The following is a 15118-nucleotide window of genomic DNA, read 5'->3' as shown; positions in this document are numbered from 1 at the left end:
TGTCTCTCTACATCTACTTTGAAAAACATCTTCCCACCTGAAAATATCACCGTCAAGGGCAACACAAACACAACAGTTCTCCTTTTCTTTGTTTCAGGCAGGTATTGTTTCAATAAAAAAAAAGGGCTGGCAAAATTAAATAAATAAACAAATGAATGAATCAAACGAGAATGGATTTTACCACCTGCCAGGATGCCAGGGCAAAAGCAAAAAAGGAAAATTCAGGCTGATTTCAGCCAGGTGCTGTTCCATTCTATACACACACACACACATACACACTCAAACACACACGCATACACACGCACACGCTCTCACACACACGGACAGACACACACACACATACACACTCATACACACACACACACGCACAGACACGCATGCACACCCACGCACGCACACACACACGGACATGTACGGACATGCACACACACACTCACAGTTCCGGGCCCTGTTCTATTCTACCTACACACACACACACACACACGCACAAACCATAAAATCACCTTAAAATCAAGTGGCATCAAAAATTCTATGTTTATGTGTAACAATCTTGCACATAATGTACAACAATTACATTTACGTGTAACAATTTTAAATTGACAGTATCTGAAGATGGCCAATCCACTGCATTTAAAGCATACTCATCGTCATTCTGTCTCCAAGCAGCATATTTTACAGGAAACTGAAGTTTTATTTTTCCTTTCTGATGACATTATGAGAGCAACAGACACACACACAATTACAGTATAGGAAAAGGTCAGTCAAGATATCAAACAGATTAAATTAATATGCCCATCTTAAAAGCTTTTCTAAACATTCTCCTAGGTTTATATATCAGAATTTAGAAAAATAACTTTAATCCGATTTAAATCAAACAATTCACACCTATGTTACCTATCTAATTATATCTTAACCCAAATTAAATTTGGAAAAGGAAAAAATATTTATTTTACTGAGGTTTTTAATGAACAGGTCAATATATAGATAGGCTATACGTTTTAGTCCTTGTCACTTTTCTGTATAAATGTTTCCATAGACAACCAGCAGTTTCAAAATATTAATTCATTCTATGCAAACAATGAATGTAATTCATCCAATTTGTGCAAATAGCCACAGGCGAAAAGAGATGACAAATATGATCGATGCCTTAGAGGCCTGGAAATCAACAGAAATAACCAAGTTTTACGAAGAACATAATTATAATCTTCGTTCGTTTATTTTTCGGTAGTTATTTCCATTTAATTTGTCACGGTGAATAAGTTGTTCAATTAAGCAAGGTTGCGCGACATCAGTGCGTAATCCATTTTCCGTTTACGCGATATGTCCTATTTTTCCGCAATAACGAATATATGAGAAAAGTAAGGTAAAGTTCGAGCTAATAACTGGAAACAGGAACATCGTCCTCCTTATATTCGGAGAGCAGGTCGGCCCGTTATGTTAGCTTATTATTCATTTACAGGGGTCTCGCGCAGAGGCACTCCCAGCACTGAGCGCGAGGAGTGCGTAGAGTGGCGCGTGCAAGCCGGTATCACCTAATGACGGGGTCAACGAGCGTCAGCCTTTCACCAAACTGTACCTAATTTTAGATAAATGGCACGATGAGCGCAAAGAAATCTGGCAGGCGACGCTGTATTCAAATTGGGGTTAAACTGAAATCAAGTCCTCGTCGAATGACGTAAATGGGGAGCGTTTGCGTTTTAAAAAGCAATTAGCCTAATTCAGCACACTGCAATCTGTTTTCGAGTATCATTAACACGGTTATATGCAATGTATTATTTCTAGCCGGGTCATTTATATCCAAAACATCGTATTAAATATGACAAATGAGGCGAGGTTTTTTTTAAAAAAAGACGTGAAAACAGTAATATAACGTTAGCCTACTTTTTTTGCGTCGTCTGAGTTACTGTGGCCATTATATAGGCTATCCATGCCGCAGTGTGACACAGAATGGATATTGCATGCTATAGTGAAGCTTTGGAAAACATGTTATATCACAAATGTCACTCCGAAATATCTACCAGCAAAAACAAACGTACCGTCTTCGAGTCCAATTCGTGGTGCGGCTGGGCTAGGACTTTATCTACGCTGGCAGCATCCGCAAACGTAACGAATCCGAACCCTCTGAAATAAAATGGAAAAGAGAACATTCAGAAAAGAACATTAGTGTGAATAATGACAGCATACGCGAACTAAATAATGAAGCTCTATGGAGTAAATCCAAGTCATTAAAATTATTTTTATTTTTTATTTTTTTAAATCACCCATGCGAAACATTTAAAAAATCGCCGATGTTAGTTTGGCTGACTATATAGCATTTCAAGAACGGCTATATTGTGCCCGTGCACTTACAGCAATACAGTCATGAACTGTTTACTTTTTAGAGCAGATACAATATAGCCAAAGTCGAGGACGAAAACATCGATTGTTAAGAAACATCTCATCTTACAAATAAACACTTTCTTGGCTTAGCCGCGAGGATTCTACAGGAAAGTCCCAACTCAATGTCATATTGCACTACCGTTGCGGAGCGCTGATTTTACCCAACAGCTTTTAAAAACCACAACGCGGGACAAAACATAGACTATTACATTAGCTACTCTACAGTGAACACAACACACATACTTCTTGCATTGTTGTTCAAGAAAAGTCAAAGGAAAGCTCCAAAAACATTTATTTTACCTGGAGCGTTTCGTCGTGGGATCCCTCATCACCATACATTCTCTGATTTCCCCGAATTTGCTAAAATAGTCTCTAAGGCTGTCTGAAAACAAAACAAGAGGGTAAAACACAGTCAACAGTCGTGCATTTAACCAAATAAGTGTTCTTGACACGATTTAAATACGGCCGCAGATAAACACAGGGGTCGAATAGAGGACTTCAAATGATTGGAAATGAAAATAACCTTGCGCGCGCACGGGAGGTACACAGAACATATCCCACTGTACAGCACACAGTCAACCGCGCATCGTAACTAGCAGGGGCAGACTCGGGTGGCCGAAAAACAGAACTCAACAACAACGAAAGCCACCAAATTTGGAATGAATCGTTTTCTCACCTGGTGAGGTTTGCCAACTGAGGCCACCGATAAACATTTTACTGTAAGGAGAAAACATAACAGAAGTGAGTCCAGATGTCAGATCGGCCATTTTGACGTGTAGCTAGCTAGCTAACTATTTAGCTAGGTACAAAAAGAGAGCAAAAACGAAGGCAAAGAGAGAGAGACAGCGAAAGCACTATTTTAAGGCAAGCCCAACAAACCAGCTAAAATGCAAAGGGGGAGGCCCCGTTTGAAAATATAACCAAAGGTGAAGCTCACTCTATAAGGCAACATAGGGTGGTTGTGCATGAATATAGCAACTGAGTGTTTTAATTTATACATTCTAAATAATTTAAATAAAAGTGCCGGTATAATTCTTTCTTACCCCGGGTCGTGTTGTGAATCATTTGGGCTTCCAGATGTGGCTTGGCTCCCGTCTCCCTCCATAGCTAACCCAACTATAGCGAGTAACTAACAAACACACACAGACACAGCAAAAGCTAAACGAGTCCCCGCTTAGAGAATATTACTGAGCCGGGAATGCTATCGTCACACGTGGGATCAGCTCAGCCCAGCTCCGTCCCCCTCCCTTGGCCCACGGGAGGCGGAGCAGGGGGCTCGTCGCCTTACCAATTCAATTGACGTCATAATACAACACCACGCCCACATACACTGGAAACACGGTGCTCGATGTTTTTTTTCCTCCGGAGGGGCGTGGTGATGAGCCAAGATAACAATTACGTCATCGATATTACAACCTATTGACTGAATTAATCGATAGGAGTTTGTGGCCAAATGACCGAGTTTCCTTTAAGCATTCCCATTTTGAAAAACTACTTATATAGACATTAACTGAAATGCTATTGGCTATATAAGGCTACAAAAGTACACTTTTGGTCTCCTATAATTGTTTAATTTTCCACAGAGGTTCCATAACACTTCTCCATGTTAAATATTCAAATATATAAAAACCTCTTTCAGATGATAATTTATCAGAGACAATTATGTTCAAAACAAATCCTGCAATTCTTTTATACATATAAAAAAGAACTGCTCAACATTGAAAGATTTCAGTTTCACTGGTGAGACAGTCTACCCAAAACAACAAACTGTGTCTTTTGAATTATGTTTATTTATTCCAAGCAAAATGTAATGTTTGACCCGAGTAAACACAAAACACTTTTCTTTATTATTATTGTATCATTTATTTACTGAAAGAAGTTATCAAACACCATATGAAAAAGTAATTGCCCCCTTAACCTTAATAACTAGTTGCACCAGCTTTAGCAGCGATAACAGCAACCAAAGACTTTGATATCAGTTTTTCACATCACTGTGGAGGGATTTTAGTTTGACTGTTGGTATGATGTTCATACTGTATTTGTGTTATGCCAGACGTAATAGGACCTGTGTCATCAAAAAAGTTCCACTTTTGACTCATCTGTCCATAGAACATTATTCCAAAAGGATCATCGGGTTGCTTTTTTGCAAATGTAAGATGAGCAATGATGTTTCTCTTGGTTCAATGGTTTCTGTCTTGCTACTGTCCAATGAATCCCATTTTTGCCCAGTCTATTTCTTATTGTGGAGTTATGATCACTGACCTTAGCCGAGGCTAGAGAGGTCTGCAGTTCTTTGGATGTTCTTCTGGGATCTTCTGTGACTTCCTGGATGAATCGTCACTGTACCTTTGAAGACATTTTGGCAGGCTGGCCACTCTTGGGAAGATTCACCACTGTTCCAAATGCTCTCCATTTTGAGATATTGGCTCTCACTGTGGTTCGGTGGAGTCCCAGAGCCTTAGAAATGGCGTTGTAACCCTTTCAAGACTGATATATAACTTTGTTCTCATCTCAACTTTGTGGTGACTACTTCACTCTGATGGTAATGTTCAGTATGAGTGAGGTTTAGATTCAACAGTGCTGGCTGCAATCAATCAAGCCTGGTTGTATTCAATCAGCTGAACGTAGTTATCAATAAAATTTGGTTAATCGGTTGAGTAACTAAGGGGGCAATCACTTTTACACATGGGTGATATAGGTGTTTGATTAACTTTTTTCAAAAGCATGGTCCGGTCCCAAACTGTGTGTTACGATGCACAGGCACTCTCCCCCTGGGGCATGGGGTTTCCTCCAATGGCTGCTCCCCTCCATTTTAATTCATTTTAAATTCATTTACTACAGGAAATAAACAGACCTGAAATAACAAACGCAGTTTACATTCAAATATTACATCAGAACCTTTGCTTGGCTATCAACACAAAATTCCATTGCAACAAACAACCATTACAAAATTTCTACAGAACAATATAATATATATTTTTTTTGAAACCTCAGCTTATCTGCGAGCTTTTCAGCGCCACACACCAGGTCAATGACGGCGCCGGTGAACCCTAACAGGTTCATTTCAGCGCAAAGTTTTCATATCGCCGACTCCTTCCCGGTCGGTGCTCGGCGAAGGGCTAAAAATAGCCCAGCGCCCGGCCTTTTTGAGGAAGAAGAAAGGCGCGCGTGCACTCCTGAACCCGCCTTTTCACACAGGTGCGTCGGGGGGGAACTTGAAAGGGAGAAGAAATTACTCCCACGCGCCGCAATTCCGCGAATCTCAATAGCGCTACCTCTCACCCCGCGAGAGCCCGGCTTTCAGCGCCAGGCCCGTCTCCCGGAGCCGCACAATGGCCCAGGAACTCAGCGCCGAACGCCTCACGAGTTGAGCAACGCCTCGAGTGCCTGTTCCCCGCAAGTGTGCGGCCACTTGAAATATAATGTAGTCCGTGCATATAAAACGTTATTAGCGAGAAATGATGGCGAGGCCGGTTTAGCATTGAGTTAGTCATAGCAAAGGGGGGGGGGGGGGGGCAGGAGTATTTTTTTTTCCCCCCACACAACCAAGTCATGAGTGGGCGATTCTGAAAGGGGGGGTTAAAGTAATGTTAAAATACTTGCCTGTGTATTACTAATTAAGCAATATTTGATTAAGACAAAAGGCGGGGGCAAGGAGGTTCCATCATCCCCCCACCAACCCCCCACTCCATAAAAGGTCTGTCGTAATTACACGCTACCTTGACAACAAAGCCTCCACACAGACAGAGTACCTATTCAGACCCGGAGAAGCACATTACTGCACATGCACTCCGTGTCTGTGGCAGGGAGCTGAGAGTGCACGGTCACACGCAGCCCCCTAGCATACACAAGCAGCAAAGTCAATACACAGAATGTGCACACTTTGCATCATTTTCACTGTTACCTTTGCCCATTCAAATAACGCAGAGTCAGCATCCTGGCCTCAGGTATCTCATTGCAGCAGTTCTCCACGCTGGGGCAATCCATATTTAAACCAGCGGCACACGGTAGCGACCATCACTTTTTTCCTCATACTGTAGAGAGTCGCTTTTATCACGTTTCACCCACATAGCCCAAATCTCCCCACAGACTTTTCCTGCACATTCTGTTCACAGGCAGGCAGGCAGGCAGCAGGCAGACAGACAAACAGACAGACAGACAGACAGAAAGGCAGGCAGGCAGGCAGACAGACAAGCAGGCAGGCGGCAGGCAGGTAAACAGACAGGCAAGCAAACAGACAGACAGAAAGGCAGGCAGGCAGGCGGGCAGACAGACAGACAGACAGACAGAAAGGGCACAGACAGACAAACAGACAAATAGGCAGGCAGACAGACAGACAAACAGACAGATAAGCAGGCAGACACACAGACAGGCAAGCAGACAGTTAGACAGAAAGACAGACAGACAGATGAAAAGAGAAGGCTCCACCTACTGGTGACAGAGGAGAACAAGCAAGCACTGAAAAAGTCTCCCAAGCTTTCCTTGGCCAAAGATTTTGTATTATACGGTATAAAATCAAAGTGCATAAAAACTTAATGGGGGAAAAAAACTGTGTGGTGAGCATGTGGTGATATGATCCTTTGATATGAACATATTTAATTAAGCTTGTACTTCCGTAATATACATGTATGAAAACAAGACCACATTTGGTCAACATTTTGTATAATAGCATTTTGAATTTCATAGAGGTTCTCCTAGACACTAAGTGCTGTACACTATCAAACGCTTCATTAAATAAGATAAATTAATCAGTAAATAAGCTCTAATACAACAATATATTCAGAGTCCACCTAATAGGTTTTTATCAAGTTTTTTATGTTAAAAGGTCAGACAAAAATCTTTCAATTGCCCTCATTTACTCTGAAAGTAATTTGGTTGATTTTTTTCTGCAAGTAAAATGGAAAGTAGAAAATTGCACTAATAGTCTTTGATGTGTTGCTAGGTTTAGGGTTATTACAGCTTTTCAACAGCTCGTAATGGGGATGTCTATTGGATTTAACGCACTTCACAATTTGTATTTAAAACTGGATTTAACACCATGAACCTTCCATTCCCATTCTGTGCTGCTTTATCTGACAATTCAGAATATTTAGAAAGTAATTGGTTCATGTAGTTATGAATCACAGGACCGAATACACTTTAGTTTTAATATCTGCTGTTTGTATGGTTGTGTTTGTCTTCCAATACTCTATGCTCACTCCGTTTAAATCGCAGTCAATAAAAATATCAATAAACGGTCTACAGTATGCGCAGGTAATTTTATGCCTTCTGGTTTTAATGCACAGCCGCACCCAAACATGAATGTCTTTCAAAGGCGCTCATTAGGAATGAACGTTGATACGTGTAATCTGCCGAGTCCGTGGAACTGAGCAGCAGAGAACTGTGGGAAAAAATATCCCCTGAGAGTTGTTCAGCTCTCGCTGTGCACGGGTCCAAAAACAAACCAGTGAATCGCACATAATAAGACAACTATCGCAATCAGCATAAAAATCCGGTATCCAGGCGATTCAAACCGCATTTGGCTGAGGGTATTTGTTTTAAGGGGACACAAACATTGTAATTACAAGGGCGGCAGTGTAGTATAATGGGTAAGGAACCGATCTTGTTACCTAAAGGTCACAGGTTCGATTCTCGAGTAGGACGCTGCTGTTGTGCTTAACCTGCATGGCTTCAGTATATACCCAGCTGTGTAAATGGATACAATGTAAATAGGGGCCACATAGCTCAGGAGCTAAGAGTGGTTGTCTGGCAGTCGGAGGGTTGCCGGTTTGATCCCCCGCCCTGGGTGTGTCGAAGTGTCCCTGAGCAAGACACCTAACCCCTAATTGCTCCCAACGAGCTGATTAGTACCTTGCAGGGCAGCCTTTCACGGTTGGTGTGTGAGTGTGTGAGGCATTAATCGCAAAGCGCTTTGGATAAAAGCGCTATATAAATGCAGTTCATTTATAAACACAGTCCATTTAAATGCTGTGTAAAATTTTGTGAAAGTCGCTCCGGATAAGACCATCTGCTAAATGCCTGTAATGTAATGTTATGTAAAATAAGACAAAATCTTGAAGGGGGTGGATGTTCCTTCAGCCGTTGCCGTGGATAAAACCCACACGTGGACCTTGGCACATCCTTATAATGAAGGAAATATTCAGAACTACGAAAGCAGCGGGCTGCCTTTGAGGTTTTGCTTTTGAAATCGCTCGCTCGTACACCGAACCGTCTTCTCTAATGATAACTGAGACTCCGTTATCTTACGCAGACACTAACTCACATTTGACTCAGCAGGCTTCTAGCTTCACTGCATTAAAATACAAATGCGCTTTATTTTTTTTACCTTTATAAACAATTTAACTTCGGTTCTGAGACCACACATCTATACGCCCGTGTTTTCGGTTGACCTGGTGAGTATTGTACCAAATATGTTTTGTGCAGTTTATAAAAACAATTAACGAGCAATATACCAAACCCAGCCATTTTTTTACATCCCTATCATACTGCAATAAGTACAATGAACTCAATATAGTTTCAACAGGCTCACAGCCACCTTATGAGTTAGCAATGCTAGCACCATGTACAGTTCATTACAAGTGGCATTTAAATTGATGAAGTACTTTTGCTAACGTACCTTGCTCTCACACGAGGCTGTTTTATAGTTTCTTTTTTTTTTTTTTTTTTTTAGAGTCAAAGACAATGATTACATTTAGCCAAGGAGCATAAAACTCCCATCGCCATTAAAAAAAAAAAGGAAAGATCCTGTAATATCCTGAGAAAATGTCCGCTCGTTACTCGTTACAGTGCTAAGAGGAGCGGGCTTTTCCATTAAATCTGAGAGAGAGAGCTCAATTAATGCAGCGCTCGGCGGATTCAAAGTCATGCTACAATGAACGCTGTTTGTTTCCTCAACCCTGAGACGGGGGGGGGGGGGGGAAGAGAGGAAAGAAGAGAGGAGAGGGAAAAATGAGGAAGCACAGAGTGAGTCTGCATTCTCTTGTTCTCTTTCCTCTTCTCTCACTCTCATTTGCTTTTTTCTTCATTATTTTTTTTTCCCTGAGGAGAAGTGTGGAAAAGGAGGCTGGTCACATGTCCCCAGGAAGAGAAGCCATGTCACCCGGAAGGGCCAACTTCATCCCCCTCTACCCCCCCTCCCCCATTTATTGACTAACGGGTCAGTTCTCCTTGTCTTCCATCACTGACCAGGCCTTTCAGGAGTTGCCTGTACAAATCAGATGCAGCTGTGGGACACAATTATGCCAAAAGCATTAAGCCCCTCCCTCCCTCTCCCGCCCATCCACCGCACCCTCCTGCTGTCACTTTTAATTTCACTACACATCTCACTCCAATCCCAAACCCCCAGATATCTGAGGACTACATTTCCCATCCTTTCATGCTACACCCTCTCATTGCCCATTGCTTTTCTAAACCCTGTCTTTGTGTCCAGACTTTCAACACTTACAACACTCGTCAATAAATCAGTCAGCCAATCAGCTGTATGCAAGTCCATGTCCACATTACAGGCTAGCCTAGTTAAATTAACAGCTTGGCAGTTGCTGGAAAAAAGCCATTTCAGCTATAGAAACACAAACCAGCATAGAGGTCCTAATTTGGGAATGTCTGGCCTAACCACCAGCCAAATGTCAATCTCCAAGACAAGCATTTAATCACAAGACCTAGAGTACACTGCAGATTTAATCTGCGTGTGTGCAAGTTAGTATGCAGGTTTTTGTTCCAACCAATTACCTGGACTCAATGAACTAATTAGCTCTATATACGCTAGAATCAAGTTGCTTGTGGATTAGACCACTGGAAAAACTTCTCATATAACTGTCCCCTGCATAAACTAGGGATTTAGGATGGAGAAAAAAATTAAGTGGGTGGGAGATCTCCATGACCAGAAATGGAGATGACTGTTCTTACCTGCGCACTGTTCCTACCTGTGCACTGTTCTTACATGTGCAGTGTTCTTACCTGCGCACTGTTCTTACCTGTGCACTGTTCTTACCTGCGCACTGTTCTTACCTGCGCACTGTTCTTACATGTGCAGTGTTCTTACCTGAGCACTGTTCTTACCTGTGCACTGTTCTTACCTTTACCTGTGCACTGTTCTTACCTGTCCCATGTTCTTACCTGTGCACTGTTCTTACCTGCGCACTGTTCTTACCTGTGCCATGTTCTCACATGTGCACTGTTCCTACCTGTGCCCTGTTCTTACCTGTGCACTGTTCCTACCTGTGCACCTCCTTACCTTAGACAATGTCAGCCCAAATTACAGTCTGTCTGGAAGTGGACCAGACCGGTCTGTCTGGACTCCAGAGTCCAGTTTAAAAGTACTAGGATTTATACGGAACGCTCTGCGAGGCGCACACTACTCAGAAAAATAGAGAAACAATGAAAATGCCTGTTTTTCAAGCAGGAAAAAAAGAAGAATTTTATCCACAAGCCTTCTGTGATAAAAACCCAGAGAAAATTTGAGCTGCATACCATGGAGATTAGCCACCTCTGTTCATTAAATATTTTTCTGCCTTCGATAATGCATTAATCCATGTGTGAAAAATTCATTGGGAGGCATTCACACAATCAACACGATAAACACGGAGACTCCTGGGGCAGCTACAAAGCAAGTCAGCTCGCTAAGACTGAAGAGTCGGGGCAAACAAAAACATCACGTTTCCTTCTGCTCAAACCCGTCCCGATTATACTGTTACCATGACATTTCTGATGATCAGAAGTAAACACTGCTGTACGTAAGTAACCGACCCCAACCCCTTTTTACATCTAGATTTGATTTGTTTCATATGGTAATGGTAAATGGACTGCATTTATATAGCGCTTTTATCCAAAGCGCTTTACAATTGATGCCTCTCATTCGCCAGAGCAGTGAGGGGTTAGGTGTCTTGCTCAACGACACTTCGACACGCCCAGGGCGGGGTTTGAACCGGCAACCCTCCGACTGCCAGACAATTGGTCTTACCTCCTGAGCTATGTCGTTTCAAGGCAAGCAGACCAAGAGAATGGTATTTGACTTTTACTCTTCACTATACCCATCCTCAGACTCTGGACCAGTATCTTCAAAAGAAAGGTGTCGGTTTAGCATTGCTACTGAGAATGGGCCTTTCTTCTGATGTTTTGAAAATGTTTGAATTCCTCCAAGCAAAAAGAAGGTTTCCGGTTGTGTCCATGTGTCTTTAACCTCCTGGAGCCTGCCCGGTACCTGAACACAAGGCCTGCCGGGACCTGAACACAAGGCCTGCCGGGACCTGAACACAAGGCCTGCCGGGACCTGAACACAAGGCCTGCCGGGACCTGAACACAAGGCCTGCCGGGACCTGAACACAAGGCCTGCCGGGACCTGAACACAAGGCCTGCCGGGACCTGAACACAAGGCCTGCCGGGTACCTGAACACAAGGCCTGCCGGGACCTGAACACAAGGCCTGCCGGGACCTGAACACAAGGCCTGCCGGGACCTGAACACAAGGCCTGCCGGGACCTGAACACAAGGCCTGTCTGCGTTCAGTAAGGTTGCGCCCCCTGTTTTTCCATTCTTAACATACAACCCGTTTACACAACTGGATATTTACTGAAGCAATTTTGGCTAAGTGGCTCGCTCTGGGGTACAGTGGCAGTGCCCGACCGAAGCTGCAGTACCAGTGCACTGACCGTTTTACTACACGGCCACCCCTGCTTCCCCTGCGCCCCTCCTCCTGGCACAGAAGTTAGCCTGAGGCTAAGGCCTCAGCAGGCAGCACATAACACTTATTACAGCTGTAGCTGGAGGGTAAAGGAGGGTTACTCTTTTTTTTTTTTTTTTTTTTTAACAACCCACCCCCCCCCTCATCCCACAAATTGTTCCTTTCCCCCTCACTGATGCTCCATCTGTGCTACTGTGCAAGAAACCCTACAGCTGAAGCACATGCCACTATAGAACGATTCAACCAACCCTCTCCCCTTCATAGACCCAGTCCAACTCTCCCCTTCACAGACCAAGTCCAACTCTCCCCTTCACAGACCCAGTCCAACTCTCCCTTCATAGACCAGTCCAACCTCCCTTCACAGATTGAGTCCACTCTCCCTTCACAGACCAAGTCCAACTCTCCCCTTCACAGACCCGTCCAACTCTCCCTTCACAGACCCAGTCAACTCTCCCTTCACAGACCCAGTCCAACTCTCCCTTCACAGACCCAGTCCATCTCTCCTTCACAACCCATCAACTCTCTCCTTCATAGACCCAGTCCAACTCTCCCCTTCACAGACCAAGTCCAACTCTCCCCTTCACAGACCCAGTCCAACTCTCCCCTTCATAGACCCAGTCCAACTCTCCCCTTCACAGATTGAGTCCAACTCTCCCCTTCACAGACCAAGTCCAACTCTCCCCTTCACAGACCCAGTCCAACTCTCCCCTTCACAGACCCAGTCCAACTCTCCCCTTCACAGACCCAGTCCAACTCTCCCCTTCACAGACCCAGTCCAACTCTCCCCTTCACAGACCCAGTCCAACTCTCCCCTTCACAGACCCAGTCCAACTCTCCCCTTCACAGACCCAGTCCAACTCTCCCCTTCACAGACCCAGTCCAACTCTCCCCTTCACAGACCCAGTCCAACTCTCCCCTTCACAGACTCAGTCCAACTCTCCCCTTCACAGACCCAGTCCAACTCTCCCCTTCACAGACCCAGTCCAACTCTCCCCTTCACAGACCCAGTCCAACTCTCCCTTCCAGACCCAGTCCAACTCTCCCTTCACAGACCCAGTCCAACTCTCCCCTTCACAGACCCAGTCCAACTCTCCCCTTCACAGACCCAGTCCAACTCTCCCTTCACAGACCCAGTCCAACTCTCCCCTTCACAGACCCAGCCCAACTCTCCCTTCACAGACCCAGCCAACTCTCCCCTTCACAGACCCAGTCCAACTCTCCCTTCACAGACCCAGCCCAACTCTCCCCTTCACAGACCCAGTCCAACTCTCCCTTCACAGACCCAGTCCAACTCTCCCCTTCACAGACCAAGTCCAACTCTCCCCTTCGCAGACCCAGTCCAGCTCTCCCTTTCGCAGACCCAGTCCAGCTCTCCCCTTCGCAGACCCAGTCCAACTCTCCCCTTCACAGACCCAGTCCAACTCTCCCCTTCACAGACCCAGTCCAACCTCCCTCACACCAGTCAATCTCCCTTCCAGACCAGTCAATCTCCCTTCACAGACCAGTCAATCCCCTTCACAGACCCAGTCCAACTCTCCCCTTCACAGACCCAGTCCAACTCTCCCCTTCACAGACCCAGTCCAACTCTCCCCTTCACAGACCCAGTCCAGCTCCCTAGTCTTACTCAGCCGATGCCATGAGACTGGGCCCAAGCCCGTTACGCCAGCACAGGAAGAATTTAATGCACACTTTAATGCAACATCTTCAGACTGTACATTAGTGCAGTACAAACAGCTCATAGCTCATAGTGAATGATCTCTGAACACACACGGATACCAAAGCTCAGCCACCCTTTTACCTTTAATATGCTTCAATATTACATTTTTAAATTAAGCCTGTCTGAATTTATCGCTGTGAGACATCTCTCCTAATTCAGATTTACTCCAGTTTCTAATATGATTTTTTCATTAGATCAGACGTGGCACCATAGAGGGTTATAGGGGCTCTGCAAGGGCGGACTGGAATAACAATTCCATCAACGGCAAGAAAATGGAGCTCACTCCTGGACTCAAAGTACGTACGTGTCCTCAAGACCAAAGGGAAAAGGAACACTCCAGAAACCCACATAAAACAAGCGGTGCAGTACCTGAGAAAACCACAGGTTTGCTGTCAGCTAACCACTGCTCCACAATAAACTATAGCTGGTTCAACATACAGTGACCCCCGATTGGCTAGACCATAGAGCGTACACAGGAACTGGAGAGGGTGGGAGGGGCCAGGCTTAGAGTGCTTTTAGGAACTGGAGAGATTGGGAGGGGTCAGGCCATGGAGAGTATATAGGAACTGGAGAGAGTGCGAGGGGCCAGGCCCAGCGCCTCAGTGGCTCAGAATGCCATTGGCCAGAAGTGATCATGTGACTCCACTGACTCAGCAGTCTCAGTGAAGTGGGTTTGTTTCCAGGCCATTGTAATAGGCCTGCTCATTCATTCATTAGTTCGTTCACTCACTCATTCACTCACTCACTCACTCACGTGCCTTCTCCTTGTCCTCCTCATTGCCTTGTCTGACAGTAAACGAGAGACAAGCGCAGGGCAGGCCAGGTTTAAACACACGGCGCGTATTTAAATACGCACTTCATCCCGATCCTCACTGGCCCGAGGTGCACAGTGTAAACGTATTAAGACCAGGGTACACATTACCGCCGCGTTTGAGTGGTAGCGCACATCACCACTGATCACTCACTCTCCCTCTCATCACCGCGGCTAAATCACTGTAACCGTAACAGCTGCCCTGCGTGTTTAAATGAAAATATTTAAAACCGAGGGTTACAGAGCGCTTGCTCATTTAATTTAATCTGTGCAGTTAACAGTCTTAAGTGACTGTGTCAAAAATGCTTCAGAATGACACCAGATACACAGCCTGAGCTGGGTCTCCTACGCGGTGCGTAGGATCTTACCACAAGAGGAAACACTAAAGGCCTCCAGCCATTTTGGTTCTAATCCGCAAGGTCTACCAAACATGTTGAAAGGCTTTGTAAAATACAAATGACAAAACACTTTTACGTACCCAGTGAGTTTCTCTGCCTTCAAGCTGAAGAGGTAGTTTTGGATAGGTGTTGCAT

At 44.5% G+C, this 15118-nt stretch overlaps 1 protein-coding gene across 5 annotated transcripts in view; it reads right to left on the bottom strand.

Moving 5' to 3' along the window:
* The window catches only part of msi2b (musashi RNA-binding protein 2b), a 239845-nt gene extending 236103 nt beyond the window's left edge, over positions 1 to 3742 (bottom strand). For 2 of the 5 annotated variants that reach the window (XM_064301191.1, XM_064301192.1), the window contains exons 1-4: positions 3423 to 3722; positions 3056 to 3096; positions 2680 to 2761; positions 2037 to 2121 (exon numbers count right to left, since the gene is read on the bottom strand). In XM_064301191.1, the coding sequence (XP_064157261.1) occupies positions 2037 to 2121; positions 2680 to 2761; positions 3056 to 3096; positions 3423 to 3484 (270 nt within the window). In that variant the 5' untranslated portion in view covers positions 3485 to 3722. Of the gene's footprint in view, positions 1 to 2036; positions 2122 to 2679; positions 2762 to 3055; positions 3097 to 3422 lie in introns of all 5 variants that reach the window. The other 3 variants (XM_064301190.1, XM_064301189.1, XM_064301188.1) reach the window with 3 other exon arrangements.
* Between the last annotated feature and the right edge of the window lie 11376 nt (positions 3743 to 15118).

This window comes from Anguilla rostrata, chromosome 12 (genome assembly GCF_018555375.3).
Source record: "Anguilla rostrata isolate EN2019 chromosome 12, ASM1855537v3, whole genome shotgun sequence".
In the NCBI taxonomy this organism is placed as follows: domain Eukaryota; kingdom Metazoa; phylum Chordata; class Actinopteri; order Anguilliformes; family Anguillidae; genus Anguilla; species Anguilla rostrata.
Note: the sequence above shows the minus strand (reverse complement) of the source record. Positions and strands in the feature narration are given on the sequence as shown.